The 25,063-nt window shown below is 41.2% G+C and overlaps 1 protein-coding gene across 6 annotated transcripts in view; it reads right to left on the reverse strand.

Moving 5' to 3' along the window:
- dennd1a (DENN/MADD domain containing 1A) overlaps positions 1–25,063 on the reverse strand; it is a 44,199-nt gene that overhangs the window by 4,777 nt on the left and 14,359 nt on the right. The window contains exons 7-22 of one of the 6 annotated variants that reach the window (XM_079660184.1): positions 24,436–24,516; positions 22,021–22,074; positions 19,888–19,998; positions 17,720–17,820; positions 16,603–16,648; positions 16,073–16,174; positions 15,442–15,567; positions 12,690–12,791; positions 11,756–11,831; positions 10,338–10,378; positions 8,877–8,948; positions 8,728–8,784; positions 5,431–5,559; positions 4,850–4,929; positions 3,220–3,357; positions 1,747–1,978 (exon numbers count right to left, since the gene is read on the reverse strand). In XM_079660184.1, coding sequence (XP_079516310.1) covers positions 1,747–1,978; positions 3,220–3,357; positions 4,850–4,929; positions 5,431–5,559; positions 8,728–8,784; positions 8,877–8,948; positions 10,338–10,378; positions 11,756–11,831; positions 12,690–12,791; positions 15,442–15,567; positions 16,073–16,174; positions 16,603–16,648; positions 17,720–17,820; positions 19,888–19,998; positions 22,021–22,074; positions 24,436–24,516 — 1,548 coding nt within the window. Of the gene's footprint in view, positions 1–1,746; positions 1,979–3,219; positions 3,358–4,849; positions 4,930–5,430; positions 5,560–8,727; positions 8,785–8,876; positions 8,949–10,337; positions 10,379–11,743; positions 11,832–12,689; positions 12,792–15,441; positions 15,568–16,072; positions 16,175–16,602; positions 16,649–17,719; positions 17,821–19,887; positions 19,999–22,020; positions 22,075–24,435; positions 24,517–25,063 lie in introns of all 6 variants that reach the window. The other 5 variants (XM_079660185.1, XM_079660183.1, XM_079660186.1 and 2 more) reach the window with 5 other exon arrangements.

The raw sequence follows: 25,063 nt of genomic DNA on the forward strand, positions 1-25,063 counted from the left end.
GAAATGTAATTATTCTGACCTGAGCTCCTCCAACAATGCAACATATATAATAAAATACAAAAATACAAATAGTGCCCTATACGTGTCAATAGAATATGATATGTGAACTGTGAGAATTAGAAACCAAATGCATATCTTTGAGGAAAGGTGGGAAAATGGGTCAAGTTTAGAACATTATAATGAAGATAATTAATGTATACCTAAGTATTAATAATGTATCCTTTTGTAATATTATTAATACTATTATTTATTTTCGGATTAGTCAACTGTTATTTAGTTAATCTACGTACCTAGATGGGTCTATTTTGATATGTATGCTTTGTGAATATTTTCTTAAAATGCAAATAAAAAAAAGAATATGATATGTACAAGAACAGAATATGAAAATGAAATAATGTACATTAAGACAACACAGTGTAGAGCTCTGACCTGGTCACCGGTGACGAGTGATTTTTAAACATTTTAAGTATTCAGAAAAAGTCAACATTTTGAGATTTTGAGAAAAAGTCAGAATTTTGAGAAAAAGGTCAGAATTTAGAGAGAAAAAATCTGAATTTTGAGATTTTGAGAAAAAAGTCAGAATTGTTAGATTTTGAGAAAAAAAATCTGAATTTTGAGATTTTGAGAAAAAAAATCTGAATTTTGAGATTTTGAGAGAAAAAAACAGAATTTTGAGATTTTGAGAGAAAGTCCGAGTTTTTAGAAAAAGTCAGAATTTTGAGATTTTGAGAGAAAAGTCAAGAAAAGAATATGAAAATGAAATAATGTACATTAAGTCAACACAGTGTAGAGCTCTGACCTGGTCACCGGTTATTTTTAAACATTTTAAGTATTCAGAAAAAGTCAACATTTTGAGATTTTGAGAAAAAGTCAGAATTTTGAGAAAAAGGTCAGAATTTAGAAATTTTGAGAGAAAAAATCTGAATTTTGAGATTTTGAGAAAAAAGTCAGAATTGTTAGATTTTGAGAAAAAAAATCTGAATTTTGAGATTTTGAGAAAAAAAATCTGAATTTTGAGATTTTGAGAGAAAAGTCAACAACAGAATATGAAAATGAAATAATGTACATTAAGACAACACAGTGTAGAGCTCCGACCTGGTCACCGGTTATTTTTTAAACATTTTAAGTATTCAGAAAAAGTCGACATTTTGAGATTTTGAGAAAAAGGTCAGAATTTAGAAATTTTGAGAAAAAGGCCAGAATTTAGAAATTTTGAGAAAAAGGTCAGAATTTAGAAATTTTGAGAAAAAGGCCAGAATTTTGAGATTTTGAGAAAAAAGTCAGAATTGTTAGATTTTGAGAAAAAAAATCTGAATTGTTAGATTTTGAGAAAAAAAAACAGGATTTTGAGATTTTGAGAGAAAGTCCGTGTTTTTAGAAAAAGTCAGAATTTTGAGATTTTGAGAGAAAAGTCAAGAAAAGAATATGAAAATAAAATAATGTACATTAAGACAACACAGTGTAGAGCTCTGACCTGGTCACCGGTTATTTTTAAACATTTTAAGTATTCAGAAAAAGTCGACATTTTGAGATTTTGAGAAAAAGGTCAGAATTTAGAAATTTTGAGTAAAAGGCCAGAATTGTTAGATTTTGAGAAAAAAGTCAGAATTGTTAGATTTTGAGATTTTGAGAGAAAGTCCGAGTTTTTAGAAAAAGTCAGAATTTTGAGATTTTGAGAGAAAAGTCAAGAACAGAATATGAAAATGAAATAATTCACATTAAGACAACACAGTGTAGAGCTCTGACCTGGTAGGTGAACTTGGCTTGTTGCAGCTCCTCAGAGTCTTTGGGAGTCCTCAGGTCCTCCAGACTTTTGGCTAAAGTGATGTGTTGGCTGTCGGGCTCGTCCTGGCAGCCGAAGATATCTCCCAGCAGGGTGACGTTGGAGAACTTCTCATTAACCGGGCTGGGGGGGGCGGTGTGACTCTCTGCTCCTTCTAACAACTCGGCCTCCTTCAGGGAGCGGTACGGCTGAGGCCTGCAAGGCAGAGAGGGCAAAAGTTCACATCCTTTACTCAAGTAGAAGTACAGATACTATGTTCACTTATGGTTAGTTATTTCTATAAAAAGGTATCTTCTTTAACTGTATTTATGTATGCACTACTGTAGGTACACCAAGGCAAATTCCTCGTATGTTTTAAAGGTCCCCTATTATCCTGTTTCTCATCAATATATCACAGGTCTCAGATATATCCAGAGCCTGTCTCTGATTGGCTGAAACACCAAACAGATCATTGCAGCATTACCCATAATCCCCTCTGTTTCAGCCCTGTTTCCAAAGTGCTGATTCTCTGTCTGTTACTTTAGATGAAAATAAGGAGCCCCTCCCCACGCCCCTCTGAGAGACATTTGGTTACAAAGAACTCAATGGTGCTCTAGGAGGAGATTCAGGTGATAAGGGGGGGGGGGGGGGGTTACCTTGGTTGGTGATTGGCTAATGGTTACACAAGACAACACATCGTTATGACATCACAAAGTGGCCAAAATCTGATCAGCTCATTTTCAGACAGGTTTTTATAGAAATGGATCAAAAAGAGAGAGAATCTTTGTTCCTGAAACTTTCAGAGTCTCTTTCCACAGAGGGGACACATGTTGATGTAGAACAGACATGAAGAAGAGGGGACACATGGTGATGTAGAAGAGACATGAAGAAGAGGGGACACATGTTGATGTAGAGGAGACATGAAGAAGAGGGGACACATGTTGATGTAGAGGAGACATGAAGAAGAGGGGACACATGTTGATGTAGAAGAGACATGAAGAAGAGGGGACACATGTTGATGTAGAGGAGACATGAAGAAGAGGGGACACATGTTGATGTAGAAGAGACATGAAGAAGAGGGGACACATGTTGATGTAGAGGAGACATGAAGAAGAGGGGACACATGTTGATGTAGAGGAGACATGAAGAAGAGGGGACACATGTTGATGTAGAAGAGACATGAAGAAGAGGGGACACATGTTGACGTAGAAGAGACATGAAGAAGAGGGGACACATGTTGATGTAGAAGAGACATGGAGAAGAGGGGACACATGTTGATGTAGAAGAGACATGAAGAAGAGGATTTTTTTATAATAGGTGACCTTTAAAACACACGTATCATTGATTAGAAAGAGAGAAAGAGAAAAGGTTTATTAATGAGTGAATGGTGCAAAGAGAGAGAGAGAGAGAGAGAGAGAGAGAGAGAGAGAGCGAGAGAGAGAGAGAGATCTGCGTACAGAGGCGACCACTCGAAAGGGACGGAGAAGAGAAAGCTGTCAGGAAAGCCAGAGATGGAGTCTTCGTCGTACTGGAGCTCGTCTCCGGACGAATCCTCGGAGAGAAAGACTGTGTAGTGACGGGTAGGACGGAGAGAGCTACGTAAAGAGAAGCACATCCACAGCTCATTACATGCTTATAATTATAAAGTCCATTATTAAAGGTGGGGTAGGTCATTTTGGAGAAACCAGCTCGAGTGCACTAGAATTTGAAAATACACAACCGGAACAAATCTGCCACTTCCTTACAGAGCCCCTCCCCCAACACACACGAACATGGCCAATAGAGAATCGCAGTGACGCGTCCTAAAACCCAGAAGTGAGTTAGCATTTCACCACTTCCTGTTCCCTCGTCTCAGAGCCAATGGGATCTCTCCGTAGGATTTAGGAAAATATCTGGAACTAAGGTCTGTGGTTGAGACTCATTTAAGAGACGGATCACGTTTTGTTCTACGACATTAAATCCATCAGCAGTGACCCCACTGGTGATTCCTCAAGAGTGGACGTGTCTGAAAAACGATGGTTGTTACCAAGTGGCTGAATAGGACTACACAAGTCGTGGAGGTCGTTGTACGTCATTACACCGAACACGTAAACGCTCCTCTAAGTTAGTTTCTGTTCTGCTTGAAAGCAAGTGCCTGCCTCCTGCAAACTGTTCACACAAACGCTTCAACTCGTACCATTTAGAATCTGTATGTTTGAATATGGATCTGAAGTTGGCGTGACGTTGAAGCAGAGACCCTGCTGTAGTTCCTTTATAGCATAACGTTAGCATTTTGCTTCTGGCGATTAGATTTATGATTAGAAAATTCTAAAAGTAGGGTAGACATGTGGAGATTATCCGGCTGTCTCAACCACAGACCTTATTTCCAGCTATTTTCCAAAATCCTATGGAGAAATGGCATTGCGTTTTTGACGAAGGAACCGGAAGGAGTTTACTTCCTGGTTTTAGGACGTGTCACTGCGGTTCTCAATGAGGGCACGAGATCAGTTTGTGCACAGATGGAAGGCTGACAGGCAGGTAGGCCGTCCAGTTACTTTAGCCGGGCCGGCTCAGATGATTGGTCGTGCTTTTTACAGCGCTACGGCTTCCACAGATGATATTTTTTAATGTATTTATTGTCAAAGCATTTCAGATATTCATTGCTATCGGGATGTTAAGAGCATTCCATGGAATATAACAAAAAATTGATCTCGAGCCGGTTTCTCAAACTTACCTACCCCACCTTTAAGTGTCAGGGGCAAGAAGAAGGAAAAATTAAAAGTTGGACGGTTTGAGGATTAGAATCAATTTCACAAAAGGATCAAGATTTAAAATGTCACTGCTCAATCAATAAGAAAAAGAATGGGAAAACATTTGAAATGGGATTGATTACAGATCATCTCTACAGTGTGACTGTATCTGCCAATGGATTATGTCTCCAAGTTCATTCACTGGCATGAAGCGACTCAATTCTTTACTTGGAAATGCACAAAATGGCCACAATTATGCAAAAAAAAAAATCGACTATAGTGAGCACTGTTTGGGATTCAAACGGTGTTACATATGCAGGACTGTGGGATGGTGTGCATAAAGTGAGAGAAGGCTTACTGGTCCCCGCTGCTCTCCAGACTCACGTTGCTGCTCGGCCTCTTCAACATCATCGTTGGCCGAGCCTGTGGGAGTGGAACCTTATTTATTTTGGAAAAGGGATCATAAGTTATTACGTAGACCTACCTCCCCCTCAGAGACACTCACGGGAATGGACCATTGTTCTATGTATGGTTGACTTACTGAAATAAAAGAACAACACAACAAAGACGACATTCTTGCCTGGATTTTAAATATATCTACCTGCGTAAGATTCACACACTGGTGCCCCAGCGCCAGTTATAGCGTGAGTTAGATTGTATGTTATTTCGAGTTCTGACATCTTGTAGATTGTTGCTTTTAAATTGTCTATTGTTTTTATTTGTACTTATTTTATGGCGTGTTAGCTGAGCTGAGTGTACGTTTTGTTTGTTTATTTGACTGTACAGCACTTTTGTCTGGAGGTTTTAAAGTGATTTTTTAATAAAGCTGTATTGTATTATATTTCTTTAGTTAGCCACGACACTGCTTTCATGAATTGCATCTCGGCGAAGTTCCTTATCAACCCTTTCTCCCCACCTCCACACCTCTTTTGTTCTCACCTGCCCAAAGTGCACCGTGATTGGCTTCTGGTCGTCCAGTGAGGTCATCGGCCCCTCCCTCTTGACTGCCGGGCTCTCGTCATCAATCACCACTGACCCCACTGTGGAGAAGCCGTTCTCTGCCTGCTCCTGTGAGAAAAAATAATGTCGTTATGACATCATAAAGTGGCCAAAATCTGATCAGCTCATTTTCAGACAGGTTTTTATAGAAATGGATCAAAAAGAGAGAGAATCTTTGTTCCTGAAACTTTCAGAGTCTCTTTCCACAGAGGGGACACATGTTGATGTAGAAGAGACATGAAGAAGAGGGGACACATGTTGATGTAGAAGAGACATGGAGAAGAGGGGACACATGTTGATGTAGAAGAGACATGAAGAAGAGGGGACACATGTTGATGTAGAAGAGACATGAAGAAGAGGGGACACATGTTGATGTAGAAGAGACATGAAGAAGAGGGGACACATGTTGATGTAGAAGAAGAGGGGACACATGTTGATGTAGAAGAGACATGGAGAAGAGGGGACACATGTTGATGTAGAAGAGACATGAAGAACAGGGGACACATGTTGATGTAGAAGAGACATGAAGAAGAGGGGACACATGTTGATGTAGAAGAGGCATGAAGAAGAGGGGACACATGTTGATGTAGAAGAGACATGGAGAAGAGGGGACACATGTTGATGTAGAAGAGACATGGAGAAGAGGGGACACATGTTGATGTAGAAGAGACATGGAGAAGAGGGGACACATGTTGATGTAGAAGAGACATGGAGAAGAGGGGACACATGTTGATGTAGAAGAGACATGGAGAAGAGGGGACACATGTTGATGTAGAAGAGACATGGAGAAGAGGGGACACTTGTTGATGTAGAAGAGACATGGAGAAGAGGGGACACATGTTGATGTAGAAGAGACATGGAGAAGAGGGGACACATGTTGATGTAGAAGAGACATGGAGAAGAGGGGACACATGTTGATGTAGAAGAGACATGAAGAAGAGGGGACACGTGTTGATGTAGAAGAGACATGAAGAAGAGGGGACACATGTTGATGTAGAAGAGACATGAAGAAGAGGGGACACATGTTGATGTAGAAGAGACATGGAGAAGAGGGGACACATGTTGATGTAGAAGAGACATGGAGAAGAGGGGACACATGTTGATGTAGAAGAGACATGGAGAAGAGGGGACACATGTTGATGTAGAAGAGACATGAAGAAGAGGGGACACGTGTTGATGTAGAAGAGACATGAAGAAGAGGGGACACATGTTGATGTAGAAGAGACATGAAGAAGAGGGGACACATGTTGATGTAGAAGAGACATGGAGAAGAGGGGACACATGTTGATGTAGAAGAGACATGAAGAAGAGGGGACACATGTTGATGTAGAAGAGACATGAAGAAAAGGGGACACATGTTGATGAAGAAGAGACATGAAGAAGAGGGGACACATGTTGATGTAGAAGAGACATGAAGAAGAGGGGACACATGTTGATGTAGAAGAGACATGAAGAAGAGGGGACACATGTTGATGTAGAAGAGACATGGAGAAGAGGGGACACATGTTGATGTAGAAGAGACATGAAGAAGAGGGGACACATGTTGATGTAGAGGAGACATGAAGAAGAGGGGACACATGTTGATGTAGAAGAGACATGAAGAAGAGGGGACACATGTTGATGTAGAAGAGACATGAAGAAGAGGGGACACATGTTGATGTAGAAGAGACATGGAGAAGAGGGGACACATGTTGATGTAGAAGAGACATGAAGAAGAGGGGACACATGTTGATGTAGAAGAGACATGAAGAAGAGGGGACACATGTTGATGTAGAAGAGACATGAAGAAGAGGGGACACATGTTGATGTAGAAGAGACATGGAGAAGAGGGGACACATGTTGATGTAGAAGAGACATGGAGAAGAGGGGACACATGTTGATGTAGAAGAGACATGGAGAAGAGGGGACACATGTTGATGTAGAAGAGACATGAAGAAGAGGGGACACATGTTGATGTAGAGGAGACATGAGGAAGAGGGGACACATGTTGATGTAGAAGAGACATGAAGAAGAGGGGACACATGTTGATGTAGAAGAGACATGGAGAAGAGGGGACACATGTTGATGTAGAAGAGACATGAAGAAGAGGGGACACATGTTGATGTAGAAGAGACATGGAGAAGAGGGGACACATGTTGATGTAGAAGAGACATGGAGAAGAGGGGACACATGTTGATGTAGAAGAGACATGAAGAAGAGGGGACACATGTTAATGTAGAAGAGACATGAAGAAGAGGGGACACATGTTGAGAAGAGACATGAAGAAGAGGGGACACATGTTGATGTAGAAGAGACATGAAGAAGAGGGGACACATGTTGATGTAGTAGAAGAGACATGAAGAAGAGGGGACACATGTTGAGAAGAGACATGGAGAAGAGGGGACACATGGTGATGTAGAAGAGACATGAAGAAGAGGGGACACATGTTAATGTAGAAGAGACATGAAGAAGAGGGGACACATGTTGATGTGGAAGAGACATGAAGAAGAGGGGACACATGTTGATGTGGAAGAGACATGAAGAAGAGGGGACACATGTTGATGTGGAAGAGACATGAAGAAGAGGGGACACATGTTGAGAAGAGACATGGAGAAGAGGGGACACATGGTGATGTAGAAGAGACATCAAGAAGAGGGGACACATGTTGATGTAGAAGAGACATGAAGAAGAGGGGACACACGTTGATGTAGAAGAGACATGAAGAAGAGGGGACACACGTTGATGTAGAAGAGACATGAAGAAGAGGGGACACACGTTGATGTAGAAGAGACATGGAGAAGTGGATTTTGCATAATAGGTAACCTTTAAAGTAAGTCAGGGCAGTGTTTATGTCTTAATGTGATCATACTGTGTGTACAAATGTGTCTGTTAATTGTAAATATTTATACATATTTTTATATATATTTGTATTTTGTATTCCTCTGGATTGTGGGAAACGGTATTTCGATCTCTCTGTCACACACAAACTGAAAGATTGACAATAAAGTTGACTTTTTTCGCCTTCTAGTCAGAGAGAAATGTTTTTATATTTGCAGTTGTAAATTATTGTCTTCTGTTTGCTATTGTAGTAAAGTGCTTTTTATTACATGTCCAGCACTTTGGCTGTCGTTCTTAAATGTGCTATATAAATAAAACCTGATGTGATTTGCGACCACCGATGACTACTAGAGATTATTACTCAAACCTTCAGATCTACCATTTATCTGAAGTTGTTATTCAGCGGTGAGAGTCTCATACCTTCTGCTTCAGCCGGCTCTTCACCTCCTTTATACGCATTTTGGCGTGGTCCTTCGCCTGTGGAACAAACGGAGACAAACAGGTGATGGTCGTTCTGATTCCTCACTAACAGGTCATACTGTAACCGAGGACAGAAGTGACGTGCTTACAAACTTATAAACGGTCTTCATGGCAGGGTTGGCCCTCGTCTTCACTGTGTTGAAGATAGCCCCGCCTCCTTTCTGTCAGGAATCACACACACACACAAGTTAGTCACAAAAAAAAATGTTGCAACACACTTAGACACAAATCTGTGACACACACATTTTCAAACCATACCTGCATAAGTTACACACACACACACACACACACACACACACACACACACACACACACACACACACACACACACACACACACACACACACACACACACACACACACACACACACACACACACACACACACACACACACACACACACACACACACACACACACACACACACACACACACACACACACACACACACACACACCTCTGTATGATTAGACACATCCATTAAGATAGAACGAACACACACACACACACACACACACACACACACACACACACACACACACACACACACACACACACACACACACACACACACACACACACACACACACACACACACACACACACACACACACACACACACACACACACACACACACACACACACACACACCTCTGTATGATTAGACACATCCATTAAGATAGAACGAACACACACACACACACACACACACACACACACACACACACACACACACACACACACACACACACACACACACACACACACACACACACACACACACACACACACACACACACACACACACACACACACACACACACACACACACACACACACACACACACCTCTGTATGATTAGACACATCCATTAAGATAGAACGAACACACACACACACACACACACACACACACACACACACACACACACACACACACACACACACACACACACACACACACACACACACACACACACACACACACACACACACACACACACACACACACACACACACACACACACACACACACACACACACACACACACACACACACACACCTCTGTATGATTAGACACATCCATTAAGATAGAACGAACACACACACACACACACACACACACACACACACACACACACACACACACACACACACACACACACACACACACACACACACACACACACACACACACACACACACACACACACACACACACACACACACACACACACACACACACACACACACACACACACACACACACACACACACACACACACACACACACACACACACACACACACACACACACCTCTGTATGATTAGACACATCCATTAAGATAGAACGAACACACACACACACACACACACACACACACACACACACACACACACACACACACACACACACACACACACACACACACACACACACACACACACACACACACACACACACACACACACACACACACACACACACACACACACACACACACACACACACACACACACACACACACAGTGGTGCATTGAGACTCACCTTCACAGTGAACAGCCACTGGTGGTAGGTCTTGTCACTTCCTGTGGAGGGGGGGTCAATAAAAAGTCAAAAAACAGGTAGTAGTGCCGTCTGCAATGTGATGTAAAACCAACCAAGTAATATATATAAAAATATAATAATACATTTGATTTATCAAGCGCTCAAAGACACTTTCCAGAGGTACAACAATGGCAATAAAACCACATTTATCACAAGGACACGGCATCAGTCACAAATTAAAAAGCTAGTCTAAAAAGGTGAGTTTTGGTCAGTGTTTTGAAGGAGGGGGGGGGGGGGGGGGGGTGGTCAGTGCAGTCTCTGATTCGTTGTGGTAGTGAGTTCTAGACGATGGGGACACAATGGAGAAGGCTTGGTTCGTATCTGATAACATCTGAGCAGATCTATAACAAAACGTACTCTACTGCAGTATGACAAACATCCCGCTCTGATTACACGGCTGCTGGGATCAGCTGATGTGTCAGTGTGTGTGTCTGAAGTTATAACAACATGATATCAAATTAAAAGCTGAGTGGACGTCCAAAAGTGGGAAAATGTATATATCTCTAGTGCTGGGTGAGCTCCAATAGAAACACGAGGACACAGTTAGCCTGCTGAGCTAGCATCAGTTTGATGATCTGTGCTGATCTGGAGTCAGCCTTGTGACATGAGGATGAACAGGGTATATGCAGGAATCCTGAAGTCAGATGTGATACCTTTTAAGACCTTTTTTAAGACCCTTTCCATACATTTTAAGACCTCATCACCACTTGGAGTTCTAACCGGTTACCTTGGCGACACGCTTTACCTCACGTTGACTATATACAGTATTGATTGTAAGATAGCACAACTAAACAGTTTGTGATAACTCAGATAGAACAAAGCACAAGAGAATGAATTCTGTGACCAACCCAATGCAAGGTTTATTAGAAAAAGAAACCATTAGAAAGTTTGATTCAAGCAATGTTCCCAAGAGATAAAACAGACAGACTACTGAAGCCTCCTCTCCACATGGAAAATGCCGTTTAATAGTTTTTAATAGCCTTAATTTTCGCTAAATTGATTTATCAACTTTTAATACTTTTTAAGACCCCGCGGACACCCTGATGAACATTAGGACAGACTTTGGACCTGTAGTTCCTTCCATGTCAATGAACCTGCTAGATAACACACACACACACACACACACACACACACACACACACACACACACACACACACACACACACACACACACACACACACACACACACACACACACACACACACACACACACACACACACACACACACACACACACACACACACACACACACACACACACACACACACACACACACACACACACACACACACACACACACACACACACACACACACACACACACACACACACACACACACACACCTGCGTATTCACCCAGGCTGATTTCCTCCTCAAAGATGTCACTGAAACCTTCTCCTGAGTTCAGCAGGTCCAACCGGCCGTCAATAAACTGCACGTAAAAAAACAGAAAATGTATAAGAGCAGAAGAGGAAGGAGGAAATACAGGTGTGTGTGTGTGTGTGTGTGTGTGTGTGTGTGTGTGTGTGTGTGTGTGTGTGTCTCAGTGTGTGCGTGTGTGTGTGTGTGTGTGTGTGTGTGTGTGTGTCTCAGTGTGTGCGTGTGTGTGTCTCAGTGTGTGTGTGTGTGTGTGTGTGTGTCTGTCTGTCTCAGTGTGTGTGTGTGTGTGTGTGTGTGTGTGTGTGTGTCTGTCTGTCTCAGTGTGTGTGTGTGTGTGTGTGTGTGTGTGTGTGTGTGTGTGTCTGTCTCAGTGTGTGTGTGTGTGTGTGTGTGTGTGTGTGTGTGTGTGTGTGTGTGTCTGTCTGTCTCAGTGTGTGTGTGTGTGTGTGTGTGTGTGTGTGTGTGTCTCAGTGTGTGCATGTGTGTGTGTGTGTGTGTGTGTGTGTGTGTGTGTCTCAGTGTGTGCGTGTGTGTGTCTCAGTGTGTGCGTGTGTGTGTCTCAGTGTGTGCGTGTGTGTGTGTGTGTGTGTGTGTGTGTGTCTCAGTGTGTGCGTGTGTGTGTCTCAGTGTGTGCGTGTGTGTGTGTGTGTGTGTGTGTGTGTGTGTGTGTGTGTGTGTGTGTCTGTCTGTCTCAGTGTGTGTGTGTGTGTGTGTGTGTGTGTGTGTCTGTCTGTCTCAGTGTGTGTGTGTGTGTGTGTGTGTGTGTGTGTGTGTGTGTGTGTGTGTGTGTGTGTGTGTGTGTCTATGTGTGTGTGTGTGTGTGTGTGTGTGTGTGTGTGTGTGTGTGTGTGTGTGTGTGTGTGTGTGTGTGTGTGTGTGTGTGTGTGTGTGTGTGTGTGTGTGTGTGTACCTGTTTGAAGAGCTGCAGCTGGATGGCATTCTGCAGGAACTGTCTCATGGCACTGGAACGATGGCTCACAAAGGTTTCCTCGTTAAATGTTATTTGCTCTTCCTAAAGGAGCAGGAAAACACAGGAGCTGTCTCAGCACTGTTCACCTCACACACCGACACATTCAACATCTTATATATCATTACATCGGGGGTGTGCTAGGATCTAGGAAGTGAGTAGACAGAGACAGTCAGAGAAAATGTGTTATCATGTGTTGGTTCTCTGTGCATGACTCTTCTATTGATCATCCGAGTCCGACATCAGTCAAGAGGAACATATGTGATATAATCCAGAAGTGCATTTAGCTCGTTCCATAATAAAGGAAATCCAAGTGAAATCCAATGTATTGATTGTATATAATGTGTGTTGAATACCCGTAAACAGATTCTATGAACTGCGCAGCATACAGTGTTCTCGCTCAGAGGTTTTTATATCACCTACTGAACACATAAAAGCAAAAATAGAGTTTGCTCTGCTGTAACTGCACAGCTCTGTTCAGCAACAGCCCCACCTAGAAGGTCATGCAAATAATAATTCCAAAAATATGCAAAGAAAATACATCTTAAAATATATTTTAAGATCACGTTTAGTCATCTGATTCGTCTGTACATTGCTGCTTCAGTCTGTGTTCTTCTAATTAGTGTCCAAAGTGTGCCTATTGAGCGACGTGGGGCAAGCCCAGATCTAGCCCCTCTCTCTGCTGTCAAAATGAATGGGTGCTGTAAAAACTACACTGCGCATGCTCAGAGTATTTGTCTATTCAATGTGTGCGGCAAAAAAATAATCACCAGTGGGGCAAAGTGCTGGCAACCTCACCAAACGTCATCTCATAATTCAGAGAGCTGATTGGCTGTAAGTACGTGTGCCGCGTTGACATTGAAGTTGACCATCTACTTCAGCTTTGGTAAGTTCATTTGATGTCATGTTGATCTTCTATGTTTTGCCTATAGGCTATTGCTCTGCTGGATCGATTGATATTCTGACCTCGATGATGAGTGTCTGTGTTTTCCTTATACCCCCCCCCTCTCTCTCTCTCTCTATCTATCGGAACCATGGATAGCCTACAGCTATTTGTTTACGTGTTTAAAAAAGCACCAGAAGCACATCTAAGTTGTTCGTGCCCCACCACTTTTGTACATATAAAAACGCCACTGGTAATAACGACAGGTTAAGCCAGCCGATCTGTTTGCTCTCTAAACACTTCCCAAGAGAGAGAACTTCATATGATTCTGGCCCAGAGGTTCAGGTACACACTGGAATATAACCTGGGCCGGACCACGAGCACAACGGCAATCTAGCCAGGTCAAACCCATAGAGTGGTTAAACTGCAGCCACTTTGGAGACATTGGAACTCTTGCTTTGTCTCAATATGCCAACCTCTGCCATACTTGACCACCCTATACTGATTGACTCAAAAATAAGCCACCGTTAATTTCATAGGGTTAATTTGGCCGTCTCTAAAGATCAGGGTTCATACACTTTTTCACCAATGATTTTCAATGACTTCTCCGTGACCTTTACCTAAATGACTCTTTCTCAGCGGTACCACTGAAAATGGTTTATTTGAACATGGAACAGGAAAATAAGGTCTTACATTTCCATGACTTTTCCAGGTTTTTAATGACCGTAAGAACCCTGAAACATAACGTTGCAAACGTCACTTTCTGTGAGAGATCAGCAGCCGCGTGAGATTCAACAACTACCGTAATTTTCGGACTATAAGGCGCACCTGAATATAAGCCGCAGCAGCTAAATTGAATGATGTGTACATATATAAGCCGCACTGGACTATAAGCCGCAGGTGTTTTAATGTTTCATTACCATATGTAAGGGTTCGTGCACAGAGGGGATTGTCGGGAAAGAGATGGCTGTTTGAGGAAGCTCCCATTTATTAACATTTCAACAAACAAGTTGCATATTTGCATAACGTATTCAAGTGTTAGCATTTAGTGCAATAGTAGCTACAGAACATGTGCTGTGTAAACTGTACTGTATCACATAGCGTTTCAGACACACACACTTTTCAACTTTCAAACTTAAACGGTGCGCTCCCAGCGCGCGTACCGGCAGTGATCTACAGCAGCGGTTTTCAACCAGTGGTACGGGGACAAACTGTCTCGCTCTCGTAATGTCTGTCTGTCTTGCTCTCGTTCTGTCTCTCGTACCACTCTCGGTTCCACTTTTACTTTTGCGCGCTACCTGTCTCACTCTTTTCCGGCCTCCAGCTTTTCCTGCTGGAGCCCGCCGCTTAAAGGTGGGGGGCGCGGACCGGCCATAGAGCCCATAGAGTTAAAGGTGGTGGACTGTAACCTGTAACATCCATAGATTTAGGAGGTCCCCTAGTGGCCGTTAGCTGTAGAAATCCATAGATTAGCCGCACCGTTATATAAGCCGCAGGGTCGAAAAATGGGAAAAAAGGCGCGGCTTATAGTCCGAAAATTACGGTAGTTGAAATTCACACACTTTGTTCACACTGTACGACAAAGCAGTGTACTATGGGAAGTCTTCGAATTAAGACAGTCATTTTTTTGTTTTTCCATTGCTAACCCACTCCCTTTGTAGTACAGTCTTGTCTGGTGAAAATGTATTTAAAGCATATGCGCATAGACCACGTGAAGCTGGTAAATGATCATACCCAGAGTCACATGACAGGCTCAGGTATATCGTTCTCTTTGTATGCATCCTTTATGTTTATGGTGTGCAGTTCACTGACCGACTGGATGTGCAGGGCGTCTCTGTAGCTCCCGAACAGAGCCGCCTGACTCCTGAGGAACGCTCGAGCCACGCCGTCACCTGTGGTAGTTGAGACCTTCCTCAACCGGCTCTTTAAAGACGACACCTGTACGACAAGAAGTCACAGCAGTTTTATTAGTGAATACTTGCATCCATATTTAAAAAACGGCACTCAAGGATTCAAGGCTTTTATTGTCATGTGTACATAGCTACAGTGTAGATATATAAATAAAATAAATAAAATAAAATAAATAAATAAAATAGATAAAATAAATAAAATAAATAAAATAAATAAAATAAATAAAATAAATAAAATAAATAAAATAAATAAATAAATTAAATAAATTAAATAAATTAAATTAAATAAAAATAAATAAATAAATTAAATAAATAAAGTAAATAAAATGAATAAAATGAATAAAATGAATAAAATGAATAAAATGAATAAATAAATAAAATAAAATAAATAAAATAAATAAAATAAATAAAATAAATAAAATAAATAAATAAAATAAATAAAATAAATAAAATAAATAAAATAAAAAATAAAATAAAAAATAAAATAAATTAAAACGGCACTGTGCACTGTACAGCAGTTCCTCCCTACTCACCACATCATTAGGCAGGCTTTGGAGGTCATCGTAGGGGGTCTCCAGGGTGTTTGTGTCCACGTTCAGGACCACCACATCATCCAGAGCCAGCCCTCGGACTTTCTACCAGCAACACAAACACAACCAGCTTCAGAAACAACGAGACTGTGAAGGGTGAAAAGTGAGTAACTGCGTTTAAATCTTAAAGGTCACCTATCATACTGTTTTTCATCAATATATCACAGGTCTCAGATATATACAGAGCCTGTCTCTGATTGGCTGAAACACCAAAGAGATCATTGCAGCATTACCCATAATCCCCTCTGTTTCAGCCCTGTTTCCAAAGTGCTGATTCTCTGTCTGTTACTTTAGAGGAAAATAAGGAGCCCCTCCCCACGCCCCTCTGAGAGACATTTGGTTAGAAAGAACACAATGGAGCTCTAGGAGGAGATTCAGGTGATAAGGGGGGGGGCACACATGTTGATGTAGAAGAGACATGAAGAAGTGGATTTTGTATAATAGGTGACCTTTAAAGAGCTTATACCACCTACCTCCATCAGGCTGGAATGGACTCCGATGAGGTAGGGCATTGGGGCACTGAAAAAAAAAACACTTATTCATGAGATAAGAGCTGGGTTATCGAGCACAGAAAGCATTTTACTACGCATTTTATCACCAAACACACATTCAAACTAAAGTAACCAGCCTGTTTGGAAAATGTGAGAAGTAGAAAGTACAGGTATTTGAGTTCAACATGTAAGAAGTAGAAAGTACAGGTATTTGGGTTCAACATGTAAGAAGTAGAAAGTACAGGTATTTGTGTTCAACATGTAAGAAGTAGAAAGTACAGGTATTTGAGTTCAACATGTAAGAAGTAGAAAGTACAGGTATTTGTGTTCAAAAAGTAAGAAGTAGAAAGTACAGGTATTTGAGTTCAACATGTGAGAAGTAGAAAGTACAGGTATTTGAGTTCAACATGTAAGAAGTAGAAAGTACAGGTATTTGTGTTCAAAAAGTAAGAAGTAGAAAGTACAGGTATTTGTGTTCAACATGTAAGAAGTAGAAAGTACAGGTATTTGTGTTCAACATGTAAGAAGTAGAAAGTACAGGTATTTGTGTTCAACATGTAAGAAGTAGAAAGTACAGGTATTTGGGTTCAACATGTAAGAAGTAGAAAGTACAGGTATTTGAGTTCAACATGTGAGAAGTAGAAAGTACAGGTATTTGAGTTCAACATGTGAGAAGTAGAAAGTACAGGTATTTGTGTTCAAAATGTAAGAAGTAGAAAGTACAGGTATTTGAGTTCAAAATGTAAGAAGTAGAAAGTACAGGTATTTGTGTTCAACATGTAAGAAGTAGAAAGTACAGGTATTTGAGTTCAAAATGTAAGAAGTAGAAAGTACATGTATTTGAGTTCAACATGTAAGAAGTAGAAAGTACAGGTATTTGAGTTCAAAATGTAAGAAGTAGAAAGTACAGGTATTTGAGTTCAAAATGTAAGAAGTAGAAAGTACAGGTATTTGTGTTCAAAATGTAAGAAGTCAAAGTAAAAAGTTGTCAGAAAAATAAGTAGTGGAGTAAAGTACTGATACCAGAAACATGTACTTAAGTACAGAAACGAAGTATTTCGACTCCAATACTTTCCACCTCTGCTAATAGCATACTCACCAGCAGTAGTCCAAGAGATGTGGCGGCAGGACAGGGATGTAAACATGCTGCCAGTGCATTGGAAACAACATGGCCGTCGACCCATGGACACACGCTGTTAACTGACGACACACACATGTTATGGAAAACTCTACATGTGCAATAAAATATAACCAACTAATAAAACGCACCAGTTTCTATGCTAGTGTCCGAGAGTGCTGTATGTATAATTCATTTCAACATGGTTAACTTTGGAGATGTGTCAGGAGGGAAAAGTGCTCAATTAGAAACACATAATATAAGTAGTTGACATTTGATTATATGTTTATGGGATGCCAGCATTAACTAAACACAAATAGGTGGAGCCTAAGGAGCTCCACTATATGAGGGTTCAAAGGTCAGGAAGAATTAGCTCAAACACCTTCAGTAGAAACAACTCTCTATCAGCATGACATGTTTTAGAATAATTATATATATTATTTTATTTTCAGAGAGATCACAGGATAGATGAGAGTAACACCTACGTCACTTCCTGGCAAAATTGCGGCCCGGCCCACTTTTAGGGGAAAACATTCGCTGCCATTTGAACGGCGGTAAATACCAGAGGTGTGGACTCGAGTCACATGACTTGGACTCGAATCACCAATTTGATGACTTTGGACTCGACTTGATAAAATCACAAAACACTTGCGACTCGACTTGGACACCAATGACTCGGGACTTGACCTGGACTTGAGCCTTCTGACTTGATACTTTAATTCAGGGGTCTCCAACACGCCGATCGCGAGCTGCCGCTAGAAGAGCAGAGAGTTACTTTACCAGCAGAGAGAAAATGGATTATTAAATTATTAACGTCACTAATAAAGAGCAGTTTGATTATTAACATTATTCTGTTGATGGATGTCATTACATTTGGTGAAAAGCACATATTGACTTGTTTAAGACTCGGTTTTTCAAAGTTTAGGACTTGGACTTGACTTGAACTTGCCTAAACTGACTTGAGACCTAGTTGTGACTTGCAAAACAATGACTTGGTCCCACCTCTGGTACAGATTCTGAAGTTTTCAACAATCACATAAAAAAAATTAAGAAAAACGCGCTTTTTTGTATCTACAAGAAGCCCAATTATGATGGTCGGACAGGCAAACTATGGATCATGGAGATCGATGATCAGTATCAATTTATAGTTTAATTTAAATCAATAGGGAAATGATTTCCTGCTGGAAGACGAATGGCAGGATCAATCGAACTCTTAAACTGTGATTTATGAGTTAGATATTTTCGTTTACTGCCGTTTTGTCTGTAGAGGAAGTAAAGAAACCGTAACTCTGGATGTATTTGTTGTTGGAGGTGCAACATATGACCCAAGACATAAAGAAACTACTATTTTCCACGTCGCTCTGATGTTTTGTTTTCCCCCTAAAGTGGGCGGGGCCTTCATTTTGCCCGGAAGTGACGTAACTCTGATCAATAGAGAGGCGAAGTCCCGCCCCCATCTACTGTACTTCCGACCCATGGGACCTTATTTCGGAAAAAGTATGTATTGAAGTCAATTGGGAGAGAAAGATTATCTCTCGATCCCGTTTGAATTGTGCCACGAATTACACATGTGATGTTTGTCAATCTTAAAAAATAATGTCCATGTCAAAAAAGTCACAGTTTGTCGTAAAACTGTTGAAATATGAGACTATGAAAAATACGCAACTAGAAAAACTACAAATCCCAGAATCCCGCATGCTGGCTCTAATGAACCGACTAACTCCCCTTGTGTGTATGTACAGCTCTCAACATGCCCAGACTTGGAGTGATTTTCACCTCTTCAATACTTTCCGCCTCATTCTGAAAGAAAGAAGCGAAATGTGCCAACGTGACGGCCGTCTGGGTGTGTGGGGCGAGACGGGAGATGTAGTTCATTGAGCGGTTTCACACAAACAAAGTGTAACTTCAAAGTTTTACCACTCATTTTTATTTTTTTGACTTGCAAAATTATCTTTTAAATTGACAAACATCATATGTGTAATTCGTGGCACAATTCAAACGGGATCGAGAGATAATCTTTCTCTCTCCATTGACTTCAATACATACTTTTTCCGAAATAAGGTCTCATGGAGGAAAGGGAGGGACTTCGCCTCTCTATAGTGAACTACAGATTGAAAGGAGACACGAACCAGGAAGTGGACTCTACTTACAGTGCTTAGTTTGCTACAGCAGATGAGGATTCGGCGTTCATAAAGCATACTAGCGTACAGATGAAGCATGTTATTGACATCTACTGCTACAAAGTACTCTGTTAGGTTCCTCTGCAGGGGTCAAGCACAACAAGAGAAAAAACAGGAGAGTTAGTGGTGAGGTAGAGACCAGTGGACCATGATTTAGTATGGAACCATATTTTAAGACTTGAGTGTCCTGGAAGCTTTCAATGGACATTACATCACAGTAGGGTCATTTACACCGTTAACATTGACCCAATATACTCATATTTCCACCAATCAGAGCTTGAATACACCGTAATACATGTCAATAACAACTGTATAACCAGCTGCGAACGTTAACTAGCTCTCCTTCTGACAGTTTCGTCATGCATTTGTTGTCTACAATGTGGCAATAACAGGAAAAATAGGCTCATAGTGAGTTAACTGATCAAGTGTAAGCGAACCCACGGTACCAACACTATCTGCAGTTCAGTGGAAAAACACGTTACGTCATGTTTTTCAAAATCTTGCACGCCAAAATATCCCGGGGACACTATGCTACCAAACATTACACAATACAGTACAATGAAGTAGTACTCTACACCGTACAATACTTACATACAGCCATAAAGTACGTGTAACACTTAAGTTAAAATACGTCGAACACTAAGCTAGTATAAGGGTGTTCCCTACATACAGCCATACGTACACTAAATACTACTACACCTTAAAGTACGTATACTATAGAGAACACTAACCCATAAACTACAGGCAGGGCTCATACACTTTTTCACCAATGATTTTCAATGACTTCTCCAGGACCTTTACCTAATTTCCATGACTGAAAGAATTAGTCTTTCTCAGGTACGAATGAAAATGGTTTATTTGAACATGGAACAGGAAAATAAGGTCTGGAACATGTTATCTAAAACAAATCATGTAGGCTTACTAGCTTCTACAGCTACTAACTAAAATCTCTCACCAGCAAAACACCCCGACAGGTAAAAGCCATTTTACGTTTCATTACTATGCGATACAGTATTTATTAGGGATGTAACGATATACCGAATATCGCGGTATCGCGGTAAATAAACTTCCCAATACCGTCGTGAGACTGACAAAATCTAACGCGATTTTTAAAAAATAATAATTTTTAAAAAAAATATATTTTTTTTAAAACACTTTTTTCTTTTTAAACCTTTATTTAACCAGGTGGTCCCATTGAGATCCTCGATCTCTTTTTCAAGAGAGACCTGTCCAACATGGCAGCAAGTAGGTTACAACATGAAAATAAAACAACAGATAACACAAAAGGACATCGTATTTACAGGGCTACATTTACACACCTAGAGACATTGACAAGTACCAACCATATATTTATATCTCGCCCTGTCAATAAGCCTGGCGTTAAACTTTTTCGCTGTCCGTCATTTTGACAGACAGGATCGTAAAATATCCGTCAAAATCCCTTATTACCCGTCGGGTCTGAACATATCACGATAGAGCATGCTCGTGAACTGTCAACGGTGGGGGGGGCGATATTGAATAATAAAGGGAAGAAAAAAATGTATGATTTTTTTTTTCTTCCCTTTATTATTCAATATCGCGATAAATACCGTACCGTGGACTTGTTATCGCGATATTATCGTACCGTGAGTTTTTGGTATAGTTACATCCCTAGTATTTATTATTATTATAGTATTACTATTTTGGCGATTAGATAAAATATAAATTATATTTGATGCAACTTTAGTTACATTTCCATGACTTTTCCAAAACTTTGGGAAAAATGATGTTTTCCCAAACTTTTCCAGGGCCTGGAATTAGCATTTTGACTTTTCCAGGTTTTTAATGACCGTAAGAACCCTGTACAGGTTCTGGTATCTATGTTGTGTTATCTTTACGCTACAATATTCCCATAATAATTGTAAACGTGAAACCCCTACTGGTTTAATTCTAACGCCCTTTGCACGTCTTACTGATTATATCGTTCCAAAACGCCGGTATAGTTTCTTATTTACCTGACCTGTAACTGCTCAAAAGGTACAAATCAAAGTGTTTCTCCTCAGCACCGTGGTTTGGGAGTTTACAGATAGATCTTTGAGCAGAGGGAAATGAGAAAGCACTCACATTCTCAGGTATGCTGGGGAGTTCCCTCGCGTCAGGCACAGTGAAGAAGGAATGCTGGAAAGAACATAAAACAAGAGGGTATGATGAAGAGAAGAAGCAGCAAAGAGACAGTGAAATACATGTGCTGTTAACTCTGCTCCTGGGAAATTAACCATTCAGTTGTATGGTAAGATATGGTAAAGTATTTTTCTAGTTTTTACTGAGGTCTCTTAGGTCGCATTCACACCTCATAGTCCGTTTTCAAGACGACCGTTTGTTACATTATTTCATCTTTCAGAAGGTTCGGTTGGCAAAACACAAACGGACTATAAACTTCAAACACAAGTCATGTGCTCGGAAATGCAGTTCACCCATTGGTCAGACATTAAAGCCCCTGTCACACTGTCCCGAAATTGACACCCGATGGACACACGATTAAGGAAATGTTCAAATTCGGCTCTGATCGTAACAACATCGGGCCGTTCGTGAGGGCATCTGAAGCCATCGTATGACCGCCGGTGGAGTTTCTCAGGCTCCGGCAGCAACTTCGTGAGCGGCAACTTCGTGTTTCTTGTTGTCATCGGTGCCAGCGGGCATTCGCCCTCACTCTGATCGGGGCGAATGCCCGATGGCACCGATGATAACAAGATGCTCTCACGATGGCCTTACGAAGGGCAAAATTGACACACGAATTCAACACGAAAATGAACCTTCGTAAAGGTCCTTCTGCAATTTTTTGGCATGCCAAAGGTTTTGCCACCGCTCACGAAGTTGCTGCCGGAGCCTGAGAAACTCCACCGGCGGTCATACGATGGCTTAAGATGCCCTCACGAATGTCCCGATGTTGCTACGATCAGAGCTGAATTAGAACTTTTCCTTTATCGTGTGTCCATCGGGTTGTTTTATTGCACAACAAAATCATGTAAACATATTATGTAAATAACCCAATTTGTGTTCTGTGAAACTGAAAAGGATATAATATATTATTTTGAAGGCGAGTTGACAGGAAGTTGTTGTTGCTATGGAAACAACATTACGGAGCAAACTTAATATCTTCTACATGTAAAGACGGAGAAAGTAAAGAACAAAGTCTGAAAATATCAGTACAGTATCATAACACTTTAACATAATCGTTTGTGTTACTTTCGTTGCAGTTGTATGTCTTAAATGTAATGTAAATGTTGCCTTCGAAATTCACAATTCCATATTCGTGTGTCCATCGGGTGTCAATTTCGGGACAGCGTGACAGGGGCTTTAGGGGGTAAAAACGCAAATCCCTGCAGTTTCTACCGGAGCCTCCGCCATGGAGCATCGGCAGGTTATTCTCATGCTGCTGTTAATCTGGAGATCAACAGACTCTAGAGGCCCGCGCTTATGATTTATATAATCAGACAACGTCCGTGTTACGTGCCGCAGTGGGTGCTTGTGTGTGTGTGTCTCTCTCACTCCCTGATTGTCTCCAGGTGCCGCCTCTCCCCCAGGTGCTCCCAATCTCTGTCTCTGTGTATTTGTGAATTGTTAGGAGATGTGCTCCAGTTTATTCTTTGTGTGTGTTGTACTATTTAGTCACTTTTCTTTGAACAGAAAGTTGTTCTTAGTTACTTGAGTTTGTTTTGCAAATTGGCTGGTGAGCCTCTTTACCTTTGTATTAATTAAAACCTCACTTTGTGGCTTCAGCAGTCACTTTCCTCTCCTTTTTCTCTCGCCCGGTTGTTTTTGTGTTTTGTTGCTTCCCTTTGTACCCCTAGTTTAGGAGGGAACGTAACAGTCCGTTAAAAAACATTATAACACATGATGAGAGACGTTCTGCAGTCAGGAGGAGGTTTCCCCGACAACAGGTGGCTCTGACTTTTATGTATAGTTGACGGAGCATTTCTACTTTACACGACACTTGATTCTGCTTCACTCTTTAAGGAAAGATTTTGAAGATATCCGCGTTTCTTGTGACGTGTAAATACTACGCTTCCTGTGTTTTGGTGCGGACTGCGTTCACACCAGCGATGATCCGCTCCAGAGTTCACTAGCACGCCGTCCGAGACCACCTCTTTTACGCGGACCAGAATCCGGTTGTTTAGTTCCCTTCAGAGGTCTCGGACTGCGTTCACACCGACCCAAACGAACCGCACCACGCGGGTAAACGCCCCAGGGTTCGAACCAACCGGACTAAACAAGGCTGGTGTGAATGCGATATTCACAAGGGGATTTTAATACCAGGGACATCTTTGACATTTTTTATTACTGCCGATTTTTATTCCATATTTTATTCCATTTCTATGTAAACACTGTTATATTTTTTTGTTCTCTATCTGTAATCTATAATTTTTTATTTTACTTTTATGATTTTGATTCTTCTGATCTCTTTCCTTTGGGAGGAACTAAGAGGGTGGCATTCTTGTGGTTAGAGCTAAAGGTTTGATGTGTTGGAGTCAGACTCACCACACCGAGATGAACAGGGACCCCAGGCTCTGGGATGGGGAGCGTATGTAGGGACACCAGGAACTCTTGCCATTGGCTCTCCTGAAACATCCAGAAAAGATTCAAAATTAAAACGCATAATCTATAGCAGGAAAAAACTGGAACGTAACTCCAAATTCAAATGTTTTAGACGACAAACTGCACAGTACAATTGTGTGTACAGCTTGTTGTGTAGAAGTGAAACAAGAGACACCTATATGCTGCTGTAGTGGAAGAAGAGACATCTGGAAACGGTTTGCATGTAAACTCATAGTGCGCTAGAATCTGCCCCTTCCTTCAGACTTCCTTACGGCCCGTCTACACTACAGGCATCAAAAAATGCTTTCAACGCTTCACCCATTCACTTGAATGGGGTGACGTAGAAGATTTTTAATCTTCGCCGAACTGCATTGTGGGGAGCATGGCATGGCTTTGCAAGCATCACGAGCATCTATCGGCATCAAAAGTTGAACAATGTTCAACTTTTGAGGCTCGATGCTTGGCATCAGCCAATGAAATCCCGTTTATGCAAATCCCGCCAGTGCAAGCGCAGCCAATCAAACCGCGTGCAAGCTGGGAGAGCCAGACCGCTGTTCATTTCCTCATATTC

Source organism: Notothenia rossii (genome assembly GCF_949606895.1).
Source record: "Notothenia rossii genome assembly, chromosome: 11".
NCBI lineage: Eukaryota > Metazoa > Chordata > Actinopteri > Perciformes > Nototheniidae > Notothenia > Notothenia rossii.